The sequence below is a fragment of the Cydia fagiglandana genome, chromosome 4, assembly GCF_963556715.1.
Source record: "Cydia fagiglandana chromosome 4, ilCydFagi1.1, whole genome shotgun sequence".
Classification (NCBI taxonomy): domain Eukaryota; kingdom Metazoa; phylum Arthropoda; class Insecta; order Lepidoptera; family Tortricidae; genus Cydia; species Cydia fagiglandana.
Genome location: NC_085935.1, coordinates 20,528,049 through 20,553,697, shown reverse-complemented (window position 1 = coordinate 20,553,697; position 25,649 = coordinate 20,528,049). Strand labels below are relative to the sequence as shown.

At 37.2% G+C, this 25,649-nt stretch overlaps 1 protein-coding gene across 1 annotated transcript in view; it reads left to right on the top strand.

The window, feature by feature from the left end:
• The first annotated feature begins 4,028 nt into the window (after positions 1-4,028).
• Positions 4,029-25,649, top strand: part of LOC134664049 (transcription factor Sox-21-B-like) — a 70,048-nt gene continuing 48,427 nt past the window's right edge. Inside the window, exons 1-2 of the mRNA XM_063520619.1 lie at positions 4,029-4,283; positions 14,047-14,276. Coding sequence (XP_063376689.1) covers positions 4,279-4,283; positions 14,047-14,276 — 235 coding nt within the window. The 5' untranslated portion in view covers positions 4,029-4,278. The remainder of the gene's footprint in view (positions 4,284-14,046; positions 14,277-25,649) is intronic.

The following is a 25,649-nucleotide window of genomic DNA, read 5'->3' as shown; positions in this document are numbered from 1 at the left end:
CGCCCGTTCACACACAAAGGCAACGCAATCGATATTAAATCGACTACTTTTATCCATAATTTGCATCAAAATGATATCTAACGGATTTGCACGCTGTAAGTACAAAGATTTGCACAAAGCGATACAAATTTGAAAATGGAACGTTTTGTACGTCAATCGGTTTATTACCATATTTGACATTTGGCAGAGCAATCTTTATGTTAAAGTGATCGTCAAAAATCATAAACGACATTGTAATTGATAGATACATTCGTCGTTTTTGACTGGAAGTAGTACGTGGTAAATATGGTAATGTCAGTTTATTGAATTATTTGTTACTGGTGTGTAAAATTTCATTGTACAATCGGAATTAGTGATTTGCTGCATCCGTGCAGAATAGATAAATTAGGACATAATTTCTAAAAGCTCGTATGGTGCTGAATTGTGCTCGTAAAAATGTGTTTTATTATATGGTCCTATGGTATAAAATCGCTGCTAATTTCAAAACCAGGCAGGATTCTGTGGAAATAACCCGATGGTGGCGGAACCGATTGTACGCTTTCAGGGGGCTTATAATATTCAGAAAGTCTGTCATCATTTGCATGGTATCAACAAATGATACCAATTAACCCGCAGAAAATACCTACTATGTGTTTTCAGCAGCAAAGTCTTTTGAATTTGAACTGTTACTTCATGTATATAAATATTGTATTGTTCTTAACAATCTTCTTTATATCTGGTTTCTACTTTCCTGTGCATTAAATCAATCTTTAAAACAGTGCAGTTTCAGCATTTGTGGTTGGAAGGAGTCCTTGTATCAGTAATTTACAACATAAGTATGCTGTTACTGTGTTGTAGGTAGGACATGGTATTTCGGCACCTTAACTGAGTTATCAATAAATCCTGTCAATATAACAACAGTGCCTACATGCTTATTTACTCCATTCTCGGAGCGACATAATCCAATTCGCTCACAAAACAAATTTACAAAGCATTAATATTTAATGTTAGTTTTTAATGGAATCATTTGCCTAATACTAATTTATTTATATCGCTTTGTGAATAATCAAATTTGTAACGGTCTGTCGAATTCAGTTGTGATCCAACAATCCAATTTAAATTACACGTACACATTGCACCCAATAAACCAAACTACCTGTACGCATGTTGCAAAATCTCCATATGTATGACACCGTGCCCCATATGTAAAAATCATTTATTGCCGTTTAAAATTCCTTTTTTACTGGCACAAGACCTGTGCGGCGCGAATTTGTGAATAGGATTTTTCTATTGGCAATAAAAATTGTATACTGTATGTAGTTAATTTGCGTATGGTGCATTGTGGGCATTGTGGGGTCGGGGGGCGCGACCCGCTGTCCCTTTGAACCGTTACAATTCAAATATCGAATCCCGCTTTTGTGCCATATTCATAAACGTAATTTTTAAACGGCCTTCCATTTATTGCTGGCCATACCGATGTTCGATATTTAAATTTGAAAGAACGAATGACATTTTTGTAAATTCGTATCGATTTCGAATTTGCAATTCGCATTGATGTTTTTCGGATCATATCCTGGATGATGGACGTATGTTAATTTTTCTAAAGATGTCGATTTCGAATGTCGAACGGTAGTCAAGTGAAAGAAGTCATGATTCCTTGTTATTCTTTAATCAATATCCGTTATGATATTCTTTATACAAGAAAAATATTCAGGCGACCCTTGTGATCCTCTTGACCTTAATATATTCTAACGGTCTTGTACTAGGAAATCGATATACTTATTTTTATTGTATTTTTAAGAATAACATGGAGATTATGAGAATAAAAAATATTTGATTCAAATGCAAAATTTTCTACCGTTTCGAATATCAATTGCTGATCTAAAGCAAAACGTTTTGAGCGGTTATAATATATTTTACAATAAATCTGTTTTACAAAATATAACGTCAAAGGGATCCTAAGATCACTTTGAAGATTAACTTTTATTTTTGTTACATCTTTTAATACGTGTCTTCATGGAATAATACGAATTTGGAAAGTATCCATTTACCAAGATTGTATTAGTAGGTAAATATGTACTTACCGCAATAATATTTCGATATTGAATCATAATTGCGGTAAGCGGCGGGTAAGTGAATAAAATATGCTTTAAATTGCAGTCTAGTGTTCATCTATATCAATGACAAGCTTTCGAAAATAAATAGAAATACTTATTTAATAATTTATCAAATGTGCACTACAGTAGGTACCTAACCCAGCGTTGCTAGTGTCATTCATATCTATGTACCTAGATATTTTAGGTAATATTAGATGTATCATAGCTACGACGAGGTACCTAACTACCTACATATATAGGTATGCACAATTAATAATTTAGCCTATATACGTCCCACTGCTGGCCTCCTCTCAAGCACTAGAGGGTTTGGGCTATGGCCCCCACGCTAGCCCAATGCGGATTGGGGACTTCACATACACCTTTGAATTTATTCGCAGATATATGCAGGTTTCCTCACGATGTTTTCCTTCACCGAAAAGCTAGTGGTAAATATCAAATGATATTTCGTACATAAGTTTCAAAAAACTCATTGGTACGAGCCAGGATTTGAACCCGCGACCTCCGGATTGAAAGTCGGGCGTCATACCATTCGGCCACCACCGCTTCACCGCTTCTTCTTCAGGTATGCACAATTACTGCATATGTATATCTGCGTCTACTGGGGATATATTTTTTTGACTTTACTGTGCGATTATGTAGATTTGAGTGGTAGGTACTATACACATAAAGGTTTTATATACTGTTGCTTAATTTTTCTATTCAACAGTTTTCTAAAATGTAAGTCCTTTTCTATATTTAAAATTAGTGGTAGGTATACCTGGGTAAGTACAGTATAGTACTAATCTATCTTTTTTATTAAAATTAATATGTTAAATTGTTCCTTCTACCGATACATATCTCTTCAAAATCTTAAGTTTGATATGCGTCGTCAAAAGTGTTCGATCTCTATTTTTGTATCAGGTGCTCCATAAGCACTTTACACACCCACCCATTTTTATTTATGTAAGCCACACAGGTTGTGAATACATTTGTGTGCGTTGTGTTGAGGTGTATTATGCCTTATGCCTAATGTGTACATACATATAGGTATTATATTATAGCATTTCGTACGTAGAGAAAAGTGAATGTTTGTTAACATTGTTTATATTTTTTCCCAATTGCTGACAGGTTACATTTTTATTTACTTTTACCTATACAGATTATTATTTTACTATAGGTACATACTATTAAATTAGAAAAAGGGTAAACAATCTAGACGTATCTTTTTATTGAAAAACACTTTTGAAAAAATATTCACGGCAAATATGTAACAATTTTATGAATCATATAATTAATATACGTTTATTTATGTACATTATTTTGCTTTTATATATAATAGTTGCTGATTTTTAAAAGCGTTTTTCAATAAAATTAAAAGACACGTCAAGATCGTGTAGTCTTTTTCTAATGCTAAAAAAAACGAACTACATATAGGTAGGTAGTTAAAAAGTATATGAGTAGGTGCATAAGGTAGGTATTATGCATATGTATTTAACGATATTTAAAAGATACATGTACAAAGAATTACGAAGAAGCCTTCTAAATCGATTCGTAAAGCTATTCGTGAACCAATGAGGACAATACAATGGCGGCTGAAACGGGCATTGAGCGATTCAGGAGAAACAATCCCAAGAACGTCGCACCAATATCCCTCTCCATACAACGAGCCACCTTAAACAACAAAAAGAAGACAAGAACAACTGAAAGAGAACACGGCCGCCACGCGCGCAACCAATTTACGTTGCTACGACCGGCTCGAAAACGTTTAAATTCTTATTTCGAATTTTGAACAGTTGGTCTCGTTCTGCATAACAACATCCGTAAGGCAATGGCAGTTGCTTGGCCAATAGAAGCGCGCGGCGCGCTTTCGTGGGCGTATTGGCGCGCTCTGATTGGCGAAGCCGCGCGAGTTTATCGCCGGATTTGTTGCGAGCGCGGTCACCGCAGTCGCGCCGCACGATTGTCGATTGTCGCCATTGTACCGGGAGTCGCGCGCGGCGGTTGTCCGACTCGCACGCGATAATATCGATAAAACGCTAATCGAATTAATCGATCGGATTATGCTAGATTAGCTGAAGGTTTTGTTTTTTTAATTAAACAGTGTTTGGTTTTCGTGTAGTGCGGCGGACTGTTGGGTGTTTTATCGGTGCGTAAAAGCGACAACGTGGAGCTGGACTTACATCAGCGTGCCAGCGGGCACTTTATGAGGTAAATAAACAAGATGTCACTATAAAACACCTTCCGAATGCTTTTTTAAATGACTGGGTAAGTGTAGATTGAAATAATGAAGTCGAAGGTAAGAGGAAGGGGTGATTGAACTATGAACAATAGGAATTTGATTTGCTTCTTCGGCGCGTTCCAGTAGATAGGTAGCATTGACCGTTATTACCGAAGAAGTCTTATTAGAATAAGTAAGTAGTTTTGAAAGTTTAGGTAACTTCTAAATGATAATAGTTTGTTTTAAAGCAGCTATTATTAGATTTGACTAAACTAAAAACTAAACAATGAACAAAACTTTGTAAGTATAGGTAGTTTAATATATTTCCTTAAGGTATATTCATATATTTCATTCGATAATAGTGAAGGTAGACGTATGTTGATGTTCTTATAAGCATTATTACTCGCCTACGTATTGTAAGATCTATTATTGTATTGTTTAGGTTAATGTACCTAAATTATTTGGCAGGTTATTTATCACCTATTCATGTTGATATTGTTTATGTTGAATCAAATAAATAAATAGACCCTCAGGCTTATTACGGATAGTTTTATCCACGTGATAAAATAACTGTCACTTTAACGCGGGATAGTGACGGACACCGTTTTATCACGCTGTCACGTAGACATAGAACGACCATCATATCCGTACTGGTATTAAAGTTAGTACTTTATTAAAATGATGTAAACAAAATAAATCGTAAGTACATAAATTCACACGACATCTTAGGTAAAGGTAGGTTAACCTAGTACGTAGGTATTACAGCTAAAGGTGACGTTCGGATGTCAATTGCAGGTTTATACCGTTGCGGCGTTGTTGTGGTTGCCGCTTTAGGTGACAGTCCATTTCCAACGACAGCAGCACTACCATTCAGCAGCACTACCGACGCGTTCGTACTAGTGGTGCAGCTGCGGTCAGAAATGGAATGCTAACCTTACCTATCTGTCAATAACCTTGATAAAATACCTACTGCTGCGATTATACCTAATGTTCATTCTGTCATATAATTATTAAGGAAATCGACAGATACAGCGGCGGCAGCAACGATGTTGTAACAGTAATGTAGATGCAGTCCACATCCGAACGTCATCTTTATGGTGACCTGAAGATACTACGTACCTACCTAGGTAGGCAGAGGTGATCCCGCGGCCGATCCATTAATGCGAAATCTCGACAAGATGAAATGCATCTACTTTATGGCTTCTCTACACCAGCCATTTCTTCTCTTCTTCTCTACAAAGCCTCTGTTGGGGTTCCGCGAAAATTCTTGTAATAATAAGAAAAAAACCAGCACCTCTATAGGGATATCTGGTCCACAGTGACGAACGGAAATTTTTAATTTGGCGTTCCGTCAAATATTTCGCTTTCCTAAAGGGTTCCGTCACCAAAAAAAGTTTGAGAACCGCTGCTCTACACGATGGGCCAACGCCGGCCACTCCAAGGGACGCAGCTATGCGGTAGAATGAGATAGCAATATTACTTGCGCATAAATGCGTCCCTTGGAGTGGCCGGCGTTGGCCCATCGTGTAGAGGAGCCATAGATAGGTAGATACATTTCATCTTGTTTACCTACAAATGTTCGAAAATATGGGTATTAGGTAAGTAGGTTACAGTCGCCATCAGATATATCGGAGCGGCCACGGTGTTCACAATATCTGAACACGCACTCTAACGCTTTGACAATAGAGGCGTGTTCAGATATTTGTGAGCACCTTGGCCGCTCCGATATATCTGATGGCGACTGTACCTACCTATAGCTGAGCAGATAAGACATTGTTCAAGATAGCTTACCCCTTCATTATAATTACCTACACTGCGAAAGAGAGCAAATATCTCGCGCGACTAGCGGATCGAAAATAAGCCGTTAAAGTCATGCTAGCCGCACTGCTACTTTAAAATTGGTCAAAAGGGGTCCCCACCCCCGTTGGCGACGAATTAGGGTCGTTAGGGTGTAATGTGTAGAAATCTTATTTTAACGTTTTAATAATGACATTTATTGGAATGTTTAGTTATACATACAAAACGGCCACCGCGGCCTCTGTCGAACTGAAATTTGAACATTGTCATAGTGACATTATGTCGCATTTCAACTATCTTGAAAATGTAACATAGCACCCTGTAATACTGTGTAGGTAGGTACCTAATATCTCTCTTTGGAAAAAAGGTACCTGTTCCAGGATGGCAGATACTTTTGGCACGTTAGTTCACAGTACCTAATCAGCTACCAAAATCACAATAAAAATATACATATTATGTTATTATAGTTTTTTTACCTAAACATTAGCCGCTAAACAACCCAACCAATTAGGTATTTTACAGATAGCCTAATGAACGCACAATCTCCCGACATTTACGACCGACGCCATAAAGTACCTTTTTTATTTTTTTACACATTTACAATAGTTAGTCTTTGTGCCGGCCGACGGACAATTAAAAAAAAAATTAATTCACGTTATTCACCTTAAATACGCAATTCGTTTTTATGCCAGTTATTAAATTGGTCAAGTGCGAGTCGGAGTCGCGTGCCGAGGGTTTCATTCCATTTTCAGTCTATTGAATGTAACTGATTTCCTATAAGTTTGCTCTGTTGTACCTAATGTAACCTAGTTACCACAATTAAAAAAAAACCGGGCAAGTGCGAGTCGGACTCGCGCACGAAGGGTTCCGTACCATAATGCAAAAAAAAAAAACAAAAAAAGCAAAAAAGAAAACGGTCACCCATCCAAGTACTGACCCCTCCCGACGTTGCTTAACTTTGGTCAAAAATCACGTTTGTTGTATGGGAGCCCCATTTAAATCTTTATTTTATTCTGTTTTTAGTATTTGTTGTTATAGCGGCAAGAGAAATATGTACATCATCTGTGAAAATTTCAACTGTCTAGCTATCACGGTTCGTGAGATACAGCCTGGTGACAGACGGACGGACGGACGGACGGACGGACGGACGGACGGACGGACGGACGGACGGACGGACAGCGAAGTCTTAGTAATAGGGTCCCGTTTTACCCTTTGGGTACGGAACCCTAAAAATGGTATTGTTGTTAGATATAAATTCCATTTCGCGGATATCCTCTTAGGGCCCCCCCACATCTGGCGTCTTTCGAGCGTCGGCGTCTACAATTCTATGGCCGCTGCTCGACGCAACGTCGACGCAGAGTCGACGCAACTGCGCAGCGACGTCATTTTCCATAGCGCTGACCAGACGCCGACAGACGCCGACGCTCGAAAGACGCTAGATGTGGGGGGGGGCCTTAGGCTGCCTTTCCTGAGGCGGAGATGAGCGGAGACGAGAGGGAACGTGCGGGAAACAATCTTTAGCATTATTTGGTTTGGTTGTTATTATGTTTTTCAGTTGTTTGCAGTAGTTCCTAATTAAATTCTCTTACTTTTCTTCTCGCACCATTTTTATTACATCTTTGTTTAGCCCTATAGTTGACTGGTAGAGAATGCCTTTAGGCATTAAGTCCGCCATTTGTACATTTTATTTGTATTTTGTGCAATAAAGTATATAGATAATCCACATCTCCTCCGCTCTCCGCTCCGCTGAATTTCAAAGTTCATTCCCGCAAGACTCCTCTTATAGGTATAATGGTAATGTTCTCTGCCTCTGTTCTGGTTTACCACTTCTGCTACGGAACCCTAGAAATGGCGCTCAAATGATGTTGTTCGGCGATAAAAAGTTGAAAACAATGCTTTAATTTGGCGCGTATTTTCAGCTTCCGTTTTTGTGGCGATTATGGTTCTCTTGGCTTGTTATTTTGACCAGTGCGTAATAAAATGTTCGTCAGCTTATGATATACTGGGTGTTTCCTGTAACAGGCGCAATAAATAAAACAGTGGGTTGTACTCCTCAAACTGACCAACATTCGTTCAACAACTTTTAAGAATTATGAATCCTTTAGAATCCCTCTTTTTCATACAAAATAAATATTGCCTTCAATGTACGCTGACATCAGTGTGTTTGACGTTGCTTACGCTTTCAACATAGCATAATTTGCAATACATTGCGTCTTAGAATAAACTTTAAAGTGTAATAAAAATCGAAACATAAGTTATTTTCCAAAGTTCCTGAACAAATGTTGGTCAATTTGAGGAGTACAACTCAGTAAACCCACTGTTTAATTTATTGCTCCTGTTACAGGAAACACCCCGTATTATTATTGTTGGTGGAAAATTAACTAAGTAACTAAGGTCTTTTGTCTACAGCTAGCTATACACGGTGGCAAAAAAATTACTGCATTCCCGTTGCCAAGGAGGTTTTGGGATTATACTGAGCAACTTTTACTATGGGACCAACCCCGAAATCGCGAAAAAAAATTAACCCTCCCATAGAAAATGGATCAACCAAAAAATGTATAAAACAGCCTGTTCGCGATTTCGTGGTTGGTCCCATAGTAAAAGTTGCTCAGTATACCTAATCCCAAAACCTCCCTGGCAACGGGAATGCAGTTATTTTTTTAGTCATCCTGTATAATGGTATGGTGGTGGTTTCACTGTATTGGGTAAAGTCTTGGTAGCTCAGATGGCAGCGCACTGGGCTAGCGGTTCAGTAGTCGTGGGTTCAACTCCCATCCAAGACAGTGAATTTTTCCACTTTTAATTTGTTTCCTGTAAATGATAATGTAAAACCTACATAGACTTGAAATACCTAATTACTTACCTAACCCTCGTTGCTAAATAGTAGAATAATATCCAAGTAATATAATAATGTGAATGTATCACTTATGAAAACGGTTAATTTTTGTAACAACGTTTTTATACCGCTTTAAATGGATTTAAAGGAAATCTTCTGACCCAGAAATAACACCACAAAACTAAACATTTGTTTTCCACGAAAAAACTATGTAGCACCAATGATTACTTATTAGACACCGCCGGCTAAAACCCACTTGTTCATCCATAACAGTGTTTAACGACTTTGACCATCGTTGAACCTTATGTCTTAGCAAATAAGGTTCGCAAAGTATCAGTGAGTATGTGGCCCAATGGCACTGACACTTCTTGAACCGTATTGCCGAGACACAAGGACTACCTATGGCCAGTTGAGAGCTGTTGGTACATTATGGACGAAACACACTGTCGCTAATGAGCTGTGTTCTCGCCGCCGCAAACAGTGCGTTTGCGCTGGTAGTTAGCGACGTGCGCCGATTTCACTCAGAAGGTGCCGAATCTTAATCTTAACTTGAGGTTAGCGCTTTAGATACGTGTTTCTCTGCCCAGTCATTGTGTTGTGGGTACTAGACGATAATACATATTTATAATAGATATATCCGTGATAAATACACAAATAAATTACCCTACCACCACGATTCAAACATTTCAAACCCGTGACCCACTGCATCGCAAGCAGGTTCACTACTGACTAGGCTACCGGCTAGGATCATTCCTCAACAATCTCATTCCCCTGGCTATGCATATTTGCAAATTCCCGAAGATTCCACTCAGCGGTTTTGGTTGTATTACTTGGTCACCAAAAATGAGAATCGGAATGGGAATATGCGAATAGGTAAGGCCAGGCGAATGAGAATTTTCAGGAATGAACCTAAAGATATTCTTCAAATACCCTACGAACATCTAAAATGTTCTACTTAGTTTCCAACTGGTACACATTCCACTCCCAGTCCCACAGCCTTTGACATTTCAAACAGTTTTTTCGTCCGACAAGTCTTGTTAATTGGTTAAGCAAATGTCTTCCCAACGCTTGACAACCCCTGGCTATACATATAACCAGTGTTATGTGATCCCTGATTATCCGTAGTTCATATAGTGATGCAAGTCAGGTTAACTGGTCAAGACATAGATTAGAAAAGGTCATGACAGTCATAATTGCACCTTATGTCATTGTGTTAAGGTTAAAAATGTTTTTATGTTGACTATATGTGACGTTATCTATGAAAAGGGACCTTATTGTCGATGGCGCTTACGCCATTATTAAATATGCTCCGATATAAATACAAATCCGCGCGAAACTGTGCGGCGTAAGCGCCATCGACAATAAGGTCCCTTTTCATAGATAATGCCCCATATTTTTTCTGGTAAGCGTAGTCCAGTAGCGTGTTTGCTTGTATGAGCGGATTTGTTAAGCGGGCCACAGACCATCAGTTTTAACTGCACAGTTTTAACTGTTCAGTCAAACTGTTCAGTTAAAACGTACGTGTGTAGGCAAATTTTGAACTGTGCAGTTGAACTGACGATCTAATCGAAATTTCATTAGATAAAGTTTTAACTGAACAGTTTGACTGAACAGTTAAAACTGTGCAGTTAAAACTGATGGTCTGTGGCCCGCTTTAGATCTGTGACTTTGTAAGCAAAGTAGCAAATAGTATTTTTGTAGCCACTGTATGCTTTTGGAAGTATATTTTAACTACCTATTACATATAACTACAAATATATGTTTTAAATGTAACATCCTTGGGTACCTATCAACCCAATTTTTCCGTTCCTCAATTTGGGTTCCGTATCTCAAAAGGAAAAAACGGAACCCTTATAGGATCACTCGTGCGTCTGTCTGTCTGTCCGACCATTCCCTCCCCTTTATCTCCGAAACTACTGGGACTAAAATTTTGGAAAAAAAATACACTAAATACCTACTTCTTTACCTGTGGTAGATGACAAGAGTAAACTTTTTAACGGAAACAATCTCAATTATAATATGTTATTTCGTAGTAGGTATATAGTTTTAGTAGGCGCGAGTCAATTATTGAAACCACGACCCGCTCCGTTATTAAACCTTAATAATAATAAAGCGACTATTTATATTAAACGGTTTATTAATATAATAAATCATGACATCGCCAATTCGTGACACGTGCATTACCTTAATACATAATTACATTGAACCAAAACATGTTTTATTTATGTCACACATATTAACATACTCATTCTCAATAATTGAGCCAAACTCGTTATCCCTTATGTTAAAAATTAATATCTCCCGAATAGGTACTCGTACCCTATACGATAATCCACGTGTTCAAATTAATTTAAAAACGTCGCATCTCGCAACTGTATAATTACATTTTAAACCTTATTTGTATAGAATTAAAGTTCAATTTCAAATACCGGTTTTTGAGTTACGTCTTTTTTGGGAATAATATTGCAACTTTTAATACTAGCGACAATTATATCGTTCATAAAGGTGGAAAATATTAATATGGAGCTGGGGGGGTCCAAGTTGTTTTTAATTGGGAGTCTCAAGACCCTCTGGAAGGTATTTCGCGACAATTAGCTGGATTTATGACGTTCGCAAAGTGGTTTATTGTGACTTGTATTCGTACCTTGTATTGTATATGTAGGTTATTTATTACTTATTGGACACATTTTAGATCCAATTATTTATATTATTCGTTTTGATTTCGTTATTGAAAAATATGTATTTATATATAACAATTAAGATTCCATACAAACCTAATCCTCATTTTCCTATCTGGATATTGACATTATAGAAAATATTTTTACACAATTTGATGTATATCCCTTTGTTTGGTTTCGTTACATTCTCTTATTATATAAAGTAGGTATCTATCTACCATTCTAATAACAGCTGAACAGAAAGAGATATATATATCTCTATATGTACCTACCTACAACAATTAGTCTGTAACATATATACAGTTTTTAACGTGAACTGTAGACATTTACCTACAGGTTGGCTAAAAAATAACTGCATTTCCGTTGCCAGGGAGGTTTTGGGATTATAATGAGCAAATTTGGATGTTTCATAACATTTTGACTGGTCCATTATCTATTATGGGAGGGTAATTTTTTTTTCCCGATTTCACGGTTGGTCCCATAATAAAAGTTGATCAGTATAATCCCAAAACCTCCCTGGCAACGGGAATGCAGTAATTTTTTAGCCACCGTGTATTTTTGAAAAGTAGTTTTAGGGTAGATACTTTTGGCGCGTTTGTTTCATCAGTTACTATTGATGCTGACTGTACTTAGGTTTAAAGAACTATATTTTTCTCAAAGAAATTTACATTTCGCTTAATGAGAAAAATTACATAAAATACAAGTATATTTATCTTGAATTACAAGAGTATCAGAAGAGCAGTTTACATGAGTAGGTACTCAATTTTATCTATAAAAATCTAATACCTATTAAATACATTCATTCTTACCACATTCTACAGAATTCAACACACTCTGAACCAATTCTATTATAAATGAACTAATAACCCATCTTATTAGAATCCAACTACGTTTCCAGCTAAGTGCAAGTGACTAGCAAATCCTATTTTACCCTGACAAATTATCCCGGATAGAGACGTACCGTTGTCGGGAATATTGCCCGAACTGGGAAGGTTGCCGGCAATATTGCGCCCTCTCTTTTGCATTGCTCGCGCTGCGAACGTTGTCAGTTGCTGGCAATATTGGTTGGAGTGGGAATGATCGTCACGTGCCAATTGCAATTTCCACAAAACCCATATGTGCTGTGTAATTGTGTATTACACAGTGGCTCCTCTACACGATGGGCCAACGCCGGCCACTCCAAGGGACGCAGCCATGCGGTAGAATGAGATAGCAATATCACTTGCTCCCTCTAACGCATAAATGCGTCCCTTGGAGTGGCCGGCGCTGGGCCATCGTGTAGAGGAGCCATTACATAGGTAAATCTTGCGACAGTTTTTGTGTCAGATAGGTATGTACACTTTCTTGTTTACATTGCTTTCTAAAGCCAAGGGAAAGGGTTTACTATTTTAATATGTACTAAGAATGTACAGAAACAAAGTGGAAAGCACAATAACATCCTATTAGGGTAAACATACCGAGATATTATTTTTATACTAATATGTTTTATTTTGTAATACTAGTTTTATACTTTGTAGTTATCTCCAATTCCTCCTACAAAACTTCTTAAAAAACATGAATCATTTATAAATCAGAATCATATATTATAACAAACCTATGTTAAACATTTTCCTAAAGGTGGCCACTGACAAGCCTTCCAACAGTGCAAATAGCGTGGCTGCAATCCAAAATCGGTCCGTGACTGTCAAAAACGTACAATGTTTATTAGGATGCCGTCCATTTGGATGAATCCATTGTAACGGCATCGATTTGGAAGGGTCGTCAGTAGACTGCTTAAGTAAACTTATTGATTACATTGCCAGCAATATTGTCGTTATACTGTATTCCCGGGAATGAGAAAACTCGTTACGGCATCCGGCACTCCACTAATCCCTGCACATGTTTTACACCGGGATAGAAATAGGACATTAATTTACTTGTCCGCGATGATTTGTTGAACGTTAATGCAAATTTGAGGGGTAATTACGTGCTGAAATGCGGTTTTGTTCCTGTAATACAGGTTTTAACGTGTTATGTCAAAATGGCGAATAATTATGGCGGTTGTAGGGCACATGTGCCGTTTTGGAATTTGGAAGTATTTAATTTAGTTCTATCCCGAGGTTTGTTAGTGGTTTGATTTTGTTGAAGATGGAATGGGAATGATTTTGTGTAAATAATATATTAATTTTTTACCTACTGGTCGAAAACGCATTGTAGTAAAGCTTTTGACTTCCGAATAGGGTCGTGAGTTTAAATCCTGGTTTATACGGACGGATGTTCATTGACATTTTCCATTGGCCTTTCGTCTGTCGAACATAGATGTCTACATCACACTGTCATTTGTGTCTGTAAGGATTTGTCTTACCTATTGGGTGCTAATGCCAACATTATGTGACACCCAACTAGATATATCTAGGTAATTCAACCCGCCAATAATTTCTAACGCTATCCTTTTCCCCCCAGTGCCGCTGGTGCGATGTGCGACCGAGCCAGCTTCGGCAGCTCCATGGGCTTCCCCATGAGCATGTCCATGGGCTCCATCGGCTCTATGCCCATGATTGGTCAGAAGAAGTCCCCAGAGGAACACATCAAGAGACCCATGAACGCGTTCATGGTGTGGAGCCGGCTGCAACGGCGGAAGATCGCCCAGGACAATCCTAAGATGCACAATTCTGAGATCTCTAAGAGATTAGGTGAGTTTTAGTTATATGTAGTTATAGATATAGTAGGTCCATTTATAGATGTCCTGAACTTGAAGAAGAGTATTGTTGAAGAATGAGAAATTAATCTGATGTCAGTGATTGCAAAAGAATAGAACGACGTGGTTGAAGAAGAATTGAACAGAAATAAAACTGATGGGGCGTATACATTCTGGAATAGTATTCCAGAATCTTACAATAACCACTACAATAACTGATGCAACATGAATTGCTCTTTCCCAAGACGGACTTTAGTCTCGGAAAATATCGCCATAAAATAAAAGGAACAAAAGTTCCATTAATGATTATAAGCACAAGTCCGAAATCTGCTGCAATTCGGTGTGGTGCACTTATGCAGCTTTTACCAAATTTAGTTAGTTAGTTAAATACATAAATCGAGGAAGTGATGACCTGATGACTAATAAAAATCCAGAAACAGCATAAAAATATTCAAACATCCACTTTGCCTTGACAATATTGACGCATCTTAACTAGGCATCTTAACAACGCATCTTAACAATGTTCACATCACTTAAACAATGTTAGAATCTCATCTAAGTGAATCTTAAGTTAATAGCTATCAACAGCCAAAGGCATTGTCTTATTCTTCCATCAAGCTGATCCTTCGCTCTTGATCTTATCTCCCGACGTATTGTGATGGAAAGCACCTGAGATTGCTCTGTGTAAAGGGCTCATTTGATTGCAAATTGACCATTCACCGCTCTGAGCGGATCTGTGAGTGAATGATTTGGTTTAATTAGTTATCCTCGTCTCGGTATGCACAAGTGAATGATTAAGTCTGAAATATGTTTGACGTAACCCACATATGCATAGAAATACAGATGTGTATGTTAGGTTTCCTAAAACTTTGAATAATTATGAAATTTCTGTCACAATAATTTCACAATATAATAAGGAAAGTTTCACTAAATGGAAAATCCGTTCCCCGTACCAAAATATGAGAAGATTCTGACCTTCCATCTGGGAATTTTGCAATTTTGAATGTGTAAGTGTAAATAGTATCCCACCAAAAACATAAATGTAAAAAAGGAGAGCCAAGTTCAATACAAAAATTATGCTTGGCTGTGGGGCTCACCGCAAAAAGAATGGAGATCTAAATGAGTGCCACTGCCAAGTTCTATGCAAAATCCAAATATGTATTTATAGGAACAAAATAACATTATAAACAAGTATTAAACTCTATTTCCTTGCTTTATTGGATACCTATAACAATTGCTGTTATTTAAAAAAATGTGAGATCTTAAAGTAGGTTAGATTTGACTTGGCCAGTTTTCAATCAATCAATCATAAATATCAATCATTTTATATATATTGTAATTCTGATAAAACCTGGCCAAGCCAAATCTAACCTACTTTAAGATCTCACATTTTTTTAAATAACAGCAATTGTTATAGGTATCCAATAAAGCAAGGAAATAGAGTTTAATACTTGTTTATAATGTTATTTTGTTCCTATAAATACATATTTGGATTTTGCATAGAACTTGGCAGTGGCACTCATTTAGATCTCCATTCTTTTTGCGGTGAGCCCCACAGCCAAGCATAATTTTTGTATTGAACTTGGCTCTCCTTTTTTACATTTATGTTTTTGGTGGGATATCAATACTTTTTGTAAAGAAAACTAGGCAGGTATTGAGATTTAATGTTTTTTCTTGTGTTTCCGCTGTATGGTTTTTACTTCTGTTCTTTGTATAATTATGTGGTACCGCGCGCCGCCGACGACACACCGTTGGCCGGTTGTTTAGAGCGTATTAAAAGTTTTTTGTATGGGGACACCACTTATTTTTTGACTAAACTTTATTTTAATATAGCAAATATAATAATACATATATTGGGGTAGTTTCAAATATCTGCTTGTAACGGTTCCAACGCTACAATAAAAAAATATTTTTTTGTATGGGGACCCCCCCTATTTTTTAACTTTTTTTTATTTTTAGATTTTTTCCTACGCTTACACACAATAACCGAGCTGGATTCCAAATTTCATCCTTCTAGGTCATCTGGAAGTAGGTTAGGTTTAGGTACTTATATCAGTCCCAATAAAAAATGTTTTTTTTGTATGGGGACCCCCCCTATTTTTAAACTTTATTTTATTTTTAGATTTTTTCCTACGGTTACACGCAATAACCGAGCTGAATTCCAAATTTCATCCTTCTAGGTCATCTGGAAGTAGGTTAGGTTTAGGTACTTATATGTCAGTCCCAATAAAAAGTGGTTTTTTTGTATGGGGACCCCCCCTATTTTTTAACTTTATTTTATTTTTAGATTTTTTCCTACGGTTACACACAATAACCAAGCTGGATTCCAAATTTCATCCTTCTAGGTCATCTGGAAGTAGGTTAGGTTTAGGTACTATAAGTCATAAGTCAGTCTTAAAATTTACGACTTTTTGACCTTCATACCTTTATAACCGTTTGAGCTAGCTTCATGAAATTTGGGCTTCTAGATATCCTTATGGATATAATTAAACACACGTAGTTTTATGTGTTTACGTCAAAGATGTTTTGAGTTATAGAAGGGTCAAAAGTGGCACCAAGTGGTTCGTGTAATATTACACTCGGCGCTGGCTAGCCAGTTCCTTTGCTTGAACTTGGCTTGACACGCTGCCGCGTGTCTAGATAATGGGTCAAAAACTGTTAGATGAAAAACTCCTGAAACATGGTGGTGAACCGTCTTACTGAATAGGTGTTTATTTTTAATTTCTTTCCAAAATGTTAAAACTGTATACATGAGTACTCAGGTACTATAAAAGAGTTGGTGCTACTTTTTACTAGCTGTTATTTATTTTGTCTTCATCTTCACTTGTGCATGTGCATTATGTGTCGGCTGGTCTGTTTCATACAAATCTTATAAGTTAAATAAACTTTCTGGTACAATTTTATTGAGTTCAAGATTGACACTTTTTTTTTTTATGAATGGGCTTACTCATGGCCACAGACTAGCCGAGGCGTAGACGTGGCCTACGATGGACACTTGAAGTATTTACTTAGTATTATTAGCATTGCTCTGTTGGTTTCATGATGACGGAGTCCGGAAGTAAGTAGCAATAAAAAACACAAAATTTATAACCTCTTATGGGGTTATACTTTTACATAAGACATACGGCGCGATTCGGGTAATGGATTTACTAGATATTTGTCTTTACTATTTCATATCTATTGAATCTCTAATTCATTTCCCGAATCGCGCCGATAGGTACATAAACGTCAGTCAAATCTGAAATGCAATTGAAATTCATTTGTCTTTACATTTATTGGTACTTATGAGACAAAATGTTGGAGACATTTTAAAGTTAAGTAAAAAATAAAATTTTGCAGATTTTCAACAACTTTTTAGTAAGATATATCAGATACGTCTGCTCCCTGCGATACGCCGTCCAATTTACCCATATTTACCTAAAGTAAATGTTTAAATTCTCGTCAAGAACCATTATTTGTATGCAAATGTGTCGGAAACACAAATTTACGGGTTTTTATATAGCGAGCGTCTTAATTTGGGTTTGTTTATGGTTTTTGGGTTCTTTAATGTTGGTGTTTGGCAATTTGTGCAATTTATGGAAACAAAACGTGCGTAAAGGCAGAATTTGCGATCATTAAGGGAAGTTTCTTTCATATTAAAGAATCAGATTTGACCGAATATTTCGTTTATAACAGGGAACCTATTTCAGAGTTTTTTTTATCGTTAGGTAATAATATGATTATATGTCTATTTCTTGAAAATATCATGATCCAGCTTGTTTTTGATAAATTAAGGATGTTTAATACAATAATATAGTTACTGTGAAAGGTATGGGATAAATAGGTAAATGAATATAGGTACATACCTACACGTATAGTTAATCAAAAATGAAAGGTTTATTTAAACTTTACTGCACAAAATATATACAACAACGTTCAAATAGCGGACTTAATGCCAAATGGCATTCTCTGAAAGGTTATACGTTTTGTAAAATTATCAGAATGCCTACTGCCTAATTGCCTATGCAAATAATATAATAAAATTAAAGTAATTGGCCTTACTCACTTTGTACTTAACTTTGTTTATATTCCTCTTAAGATCCGCATTTAATTAAAATAAATAAACACCACAAACCATCCGGCATTCTATAAGAAAACATTCTGTAACCTGCCTTAAATTATGCCTCGAGAGCTTTTGAAAATTTTAAACCGATAAAAAACACTTGAATCACAAAAAGTGAGCGCAATCAACCGTGAGCCCAGCGGGGGACGGCCACCGAATTAATCAACAACCGAAAGACTTTAAAATTCACTAAGTTACTAAACATGACCAATTTAATTTAGACCTCTATTCGCACATTGTTCCTATTAATCTGGAAGTCAAAGTATACTGGGAGCGAAGGAGTAGAAAAGGTTTTGTGAAGATTGGTTGGCTGTTTTCCAGCTACTGTCTATGTCAGATTTACATAGCTTTTCGCGTCATTGATGAGAATGATTTTAACAAGTGAAACAATATGTTGCGAACTTCGCACTGTGCTAGAAAGATCAAGAAATATGAATACGTGTTAAGTAATATTGGAAGACAATAAACAATTTCACATGGCAACAGAAAGCGAATCAACTAGTTATAATGAAAAGAAGATGAACGAACGAACTTCTTTGACTTTTTCCACATATTCTGGAATTAATGCAGAACTTATGCCTTGCGTAAAGCGATTGGTATGATTTACAAGCCTCTGCATGGCCACTCTGGTTACCATCTATTGTCACAAATCAATTCGTAATAACGAAACTTACCCGCGTATTTCTATTTGAATTTGAAATCGGAAATCTGCCGCTGGCTAGACACCCAGAGGGCCTATCGCGAACCATGTTCGACATGTTGCCTCCCTCACTTACGTACGAATTCACAAGTGCGACAGTGAGGTAACACGTCGAATGTGGCTCGCGGTAGGCTAGGTAGGTTATCCTATTTTCCGACACTTTGTCGTAGGTGTATTCTTATTTTGGAACTGAACACTGTGCTTGTGTGCTGAGACGCAATGACAAAATAAACGCATCCTGCTGGTGACGTCGCCATTTTCTATTTTGTTTTGTTTTGTGGTTTTGGTTGGCGCGTGTTTTCTTGCTGTTTTTCTTGATACGAGTACAAATATAGTCCCCATTTTCCTCTGAATATTGTTTGGAGAAGCGGTCACGTGATATCGTCCCCTTTCATCTTAAGACAAAGGTTCCGCATTTTAGTTTATTAATATCGCCATTAAGACTAAATATTTCCTTAAGACACATGTCACAAGCGCGAATAATGTCTTCACCAGTTTCGTTATAGGTAGTTAGAGTCGCCATCAGACATATCGGAGCAGCCAAGGTGCTCACAAATATCTGAACACGCCTCTATTGTCAATGCGTTAGAGTCCGTGTTCAGATATTGTGAGCACCTCGGCTGCTCCGATATGTCTGATGGCGACTGTACAGAGTTCTAAAAATAGGAATATTTTATCTTTCTAACCTTCCTTATGTAAACATAATCCAACGTGAAACCGTCCCGTCTTCAACAAAAACGGCTGTCACCGTCATCGGAAAACAGTCAGTAACAGTTGCTTTCGCGAGTAGGGTGACAATGGTGCGTTTAAAAGTGGACCGTATTGTCCCATACAAACATACAAATAATTTATTCATGGCTTTCAAGAGTTGGATGAATTTGTTCTCCGCTCTCCGCGAGAAATGCTTTGTAAACTTTATACACATTTTGCTCTTACAGGTTGTGCAGTGTCCCAAAATTTCCATCCATTTTCGTGCCTTCCATTCCCTTAAAGTTCTACAAAGTCTACGAAAACTGTATGGGAATGGAAAAAAATCTTGGGACAGCTTTTTTCACCTATTAGGATCGAAAGAGCTCGTGAAATAACACAATAACTTCAAAAATAAAGTCATCACTAATATTCATTAAGTTCTGTTCTTTTAGTACTAACCAATCGGAGCGTACTTGATTATTAAACCGAATAATAATTCAAACAAGACAGCATAATAACAGGATATCAAACGCACTCCAAATTACCTCAGTTTATTGTCAATAAAAACAATAGTACACTCCAGAGACCGTACACCCTCACATCTGTCCACCTGTCAATACGTATCTACGAACTTTAAAGTGCCATTCGAAAACCACCCTTGTTACGGTACAATAAGGGTGTAACTGTGTTCGGCACTAATAAATCGACGAACAAAACGGTTTTGTTTACGGAATCAATCGAAATGCTGTAGGTGTACAATGGAACGTTTTTGCTGGTGTGCGACATACGGGGCGCGAGGATGGGGAGCGAAAGGAAAAAGTTTTTTTTTTGTGTAGTAGTAAGTACCTAGTAAAACACTTTATTGTACAAAAATCAAAACAAAACAGGAAGAATAACATTCGTCATTAGTACAACGGCGAACTTATCCCTTTAAGGGATCTCTTCCAGTTAACCTTTGAGCAATTGAGGGACAATTGGAGACAGTAGACATCCGTACTGTGCCATCAGCGTTAAAGCAAAGAGCAAAGTTGGGGCAAGATGGCATCGAAAAGGCAGAACAAATGTATACTTACCTGATAGGATAGTGGAAAATGGTTGGAATATGCAAACACTGTCATAATGTGTAACATTTTCGTATCATCATAATATAGGACCAACGGTCGATTTCAATTCAAAGTTACCCAGGCCTGTGCCTGTAGAATAGGCACACAACACAATGTCTTCTTTAGATGTTGTTTTCTCATGATAGTACAGATGGACTTTAAAGCCGTTTGTAAACATGAAAACGTAAAAACCACAATTCCATATTTCATAATTAAAAACGTTTGGTCCTAATTTATGGACACCCTACTGGCCTGTCTTGTTGATTCTTGACGAATAATGCAAAATAACATACCTACTTAAAATTCTGTCAGAAGGTAAACATCGCCTAAAAATATCTTATTCTTCAACCTCATGAAAAGCGCGATACATTATGTATTGACTTAGAATTTAAGAAAATTAGGACATATAAAATAAAATTGATATAATAATAAGATAGTAAGTAGGTCTTAATTAATCGTGAAGAAATTTTACATTTATGATTTTTACGATGATATTTGCTGTGATAATTGTCTCAGCAAATTTTAAATTATGTCATCATCGATTTATCGAACATGTTTCCCTACAAGCTCGCAGTCCTATATCTCTATACAAACCCCTGTTTGTTTTCTGTCCGATGCACCTCCAACGCTCAGTTAATATTAATTAACAGGGGAGCGCCCTCGTACTGTCTCAGGTTACGTAATAGCGATTACATACACATTCGACTGTCACGCCTGTAATCTAGGGGTAGGCAGTTGTGTGACTTGTGTGTATGGGACATGTAGACCGGCAGGCGTGTTTATGATAAGACCTCTCAAAAATCGTATACTTGTTAGCTAAACAAATCTAAATATTTTGTTCAGGATACTGAAACATGACGAATTGATGATTAAAAACCGAAAGAAATGTTTGCATTTAAGGCCATTTGCATCATCCCTCTAACCCGGGGTTGACCGGTTAAACCTGGTGTTACCATGCCTACATGCATGCATGCATGGTTAAAGGTTTACCCGGTTAACGGTTATTGCGATAGTGCAAGTGGCTAACAGCAAAGAGAATAGATAGTATATAGAGGGCTATTGCCAAAGTAAATTTTATAGTCACGGTACATTTACTGCCATCTATCGACACACGATTAAAGCTTAAAATACAATTGAAAATGTATAATTAATCAAAATATGTTTACGGATAAATTATTTTTAATTTTTATTATTCCATACTGACCCATGTATATACTTTCATTGATATGTGTTAAAATTGTTCATCAAACGGTGTCGTCAACGCCATCTAGCCGAGAATAGGCCAAAGGTAATGGCGCCATCTATTCGAGAATGACTTTTTCTTGATTTCCGAGGCACGTTCTGTGTATATCTATTTAAATTTGCATAAAGTGTTCCCTCAATTCTGTACGCATAACACCTTAAATGGAGGATTTCCTCTTAATATTAATAATTACACGCACAAAAGCAAATCGCACCCTCACAAGTCTCACACTTAACACATTTCCAGGTAACCTTGCTAATTTAAAGAGCTACAAGAAGCCATACTTTGCGAACGTTTATGTGACGTTTTAAGTTAGTTCGGTAGTTGGCTGTAGAGGTATATGGTGGTGGGTATGTTTGTTTCATGTTTCAATATGCATTTCGTAGAATCATGATTGTAGGGGACTGGGGACTTGGTTTTGCTATGGGGATAATGTATGGTATGATGGTAACATATGTTAAGTAGGTATGTATTATGTACATTCTTCTTCTTCTTCCTCGCGTTATCCCGGCATTTCGCCACGGCTCATGAGAGCCTGGGGTCCGCTTGACAACTAATCCCATGATTTGACGTAGGCACTATGTAGATTCTTATTGGTAATTAATTAAATATCAGATATATCGTCAAAAATATGTTTTATTCAATGTGGATGTTAGTTTGTCACTCATTAGGAATTTGTGATATTTGTATGTAATTTATGTATTACCTACGTAAAAAAAAGTATTAAAATTACAAATTTTTGTATAACCCTTAATTTCAACAAATTCTTACTTATTTAATTGTTTAATTGTTTATTTATTAGACATTCATAAGCATAACAGATGCACTAAATCGCTTACAAACTAGCTATACACTTCTTCTTCATCCATTTTTTCATTAAATTAAAAATTTAATTAAAATTATTATAAAATTTTTCATGTCACACATTTTTTGGTCAGATAACGACTCAGGAATACTGAGAGCTCTTTGCCAAAACTACCAACACTATCCGCGAATATGTCGATCTGCGGGGCAAACTTGGACAAGACATTAAGAAGCTCTAAAGCCCGAGCCGTGGGCGAGTTAGCGGCGCGGCGGGTGCGCGCGGGGCACCCCGCGAATAGGCGCGCCGGGCGCCGCGCGGGCAGCGCGCTCAGGCCCGGGGGACAGGGACGCCACACCGGGACGAACAGGCCGAGTCGAGCCAGTACACTCGGATTATTTACTGTGTTGTTTATTACTCCATAGTAGTGTAACAACAACAACAGTTTCCGCCTGAGCTCCAGCGTATGAAGCCCCACCATACCCGAGACGAAAAGCGAAGGATACAGGAGAGGGTAGTATCCATACTGCCTCTTGTACAGGTATCGGGCGAATTGTCTTTGGACTCTCTCCACCATTAACTGGTATTTTTCCTCCCTGGGGTCCCACGCTATGGCTCCAAACTCTAACTTGCTCCGGACGTAAGCATTGTACAACAATATCGCTACCCTGATGTTTTTAAACTGCGCGGATACCCTCATTATGAACCCGAGCGTTTTCGTAGCGGCTTTACACGTCTGTGTTATATGTGTACGGAAGTCCAGCTCCACATATAAAAATACCGACTTTAATAAGCATCATAAATATTTTAATTGATATGTAATTATATTTTCGCACTGGCAATACGTAGATACCTATACCGGGTGTGCCTGTAACACGAGCAGAATTTTAAACTGTAGGCTGTACTCCTCAAACTAACCAACATCTGCTCGGCAACTTTTAAAAATAATTTGTACCCATTTTGATCTTTAGAACACTTTAAATTTTACTCTATAACGCAATGTATTGCGAATTTTGTTATGTTTAAAGCGTGACACGCATTACACTCTTGTATTTAATTTCTATGAAAAATAGGATTTCAAAAGACTTCATAATTTTGAAAAGTCACTGAACAATTGTTGGTTACTCGTAGTTTGAGCAGCCGTCGTAGCCTTCAGTAAATTTTCTTGATTGTGTTATTGCGACACCCGTTATAATCATGGTAGAACGATGGGACTGGGAGCTATAACCGAGTTTATATTACTTAATATATTTTTTATATAATGTCCACACTGACCTTTTTCTAAAACGATGTGCATAGAAGCTTCACAGCTATTACATAGTCAAAGATCCAGTCAAATAAACTGCAAGTCATCGGTTAAATATGTACCACATTATCCACGCAATCGCTTCACACGAAAATTACATAATCCTTCTATTAAAAAAAAGAAATCCCAATACATGCAAACAACAACTCTATTCTATGCTACTTAAGTACAAAATTGAAAATTATAATGTTTCAAAAGATATCGTAACAACATATGCCCGCTATTAATTTACAGCGATTCGCCCCGCTCCTTACATAGACCAGTTTCCCCTTTTAAAGCCATTTTTTGTTTCAACTTTTTGTAACAGATGGAGTAATTAAAGAACCGTAACTCGCTATTGGCTGCTGAACTCGCTGGCTAACGTTTCAAGCGAAAAAAGTCATAAGCGTGTATGTATTTCAAATACTTTAATACCCATTTTCGTTTGTAACGAACACCGTATATAATTGTATAAAGCCACCATAAAGGTACTTTTTAACTATGAAGAATGTATATTTTCTGTGCTTCTATAGGTATTGTTGCCATGGAATCTATTAAAGTGACTATTTTACTGAATAATAAAGAATGACTGACTATTTCTCGGGTAGGCCGGGAGCTCTGTTGCTTTTTCTTTGCTTTTTTTAGTCTACGTGCTACGCTACTGTTGTGGCTTGTAATAGATTTCAGCAGCTATATTGTTAGTTTTTTTAGATGGGTCGATGAACTGAGAAGTGCAAATGTCAACGGTGAATGCCTATTACCAATGTTCAGAACTCGGTGCCATTTACAATTGTATTATGTTATCGCCACTACTTCGTTACAGAAAAGTATAGCGGTAGGTAGGTATAAAGGCAAATGCAACGCTACTTTACTCATGGTAAGAACTACCTTATTTCGAATAGCATTAGTACAATTTGTAGGTAAGTATATTAATCATCATGTAATTTATATCCTCTAGCCGCCCAGAGACCTATAAAAAGGTCTCCTGTTCCATTCTAATTTGAACTTTGTGTTGACAAAATAAAATTTAATTTTGCTTGGCAAGGTTTGACGTATGGGCGGCTAGAGGATAAGTATTAGAAGAATTAAAGTAAATTCAAAGTAGCAAAATATTTAATTGTACTATCACATGGTACCTTTAATATACCCTAGCTTTAATATAAAAATAGAATTAGTACTTTCTCTGCACTAACAGATAATAATTTTTAAGAAAAAAAAACCGACTTCCATGGGGGCCGATGAAAGATTATTGTAGATGGTACACTATGTAGAAAAGGAGGTAAAACCACCCACTTTTCTACTAGCATTTCGCTTCTGTATAATGGCTCCTCTACAGGATGGGCCAACGCCGGCCACTCCAAGGGACGCAGCAATGCGGTAGAATGAGATAGCAATATCACTTGCTCCCTCTAACGCATAAATGCGTCCCTTGGAGTGGCCGGC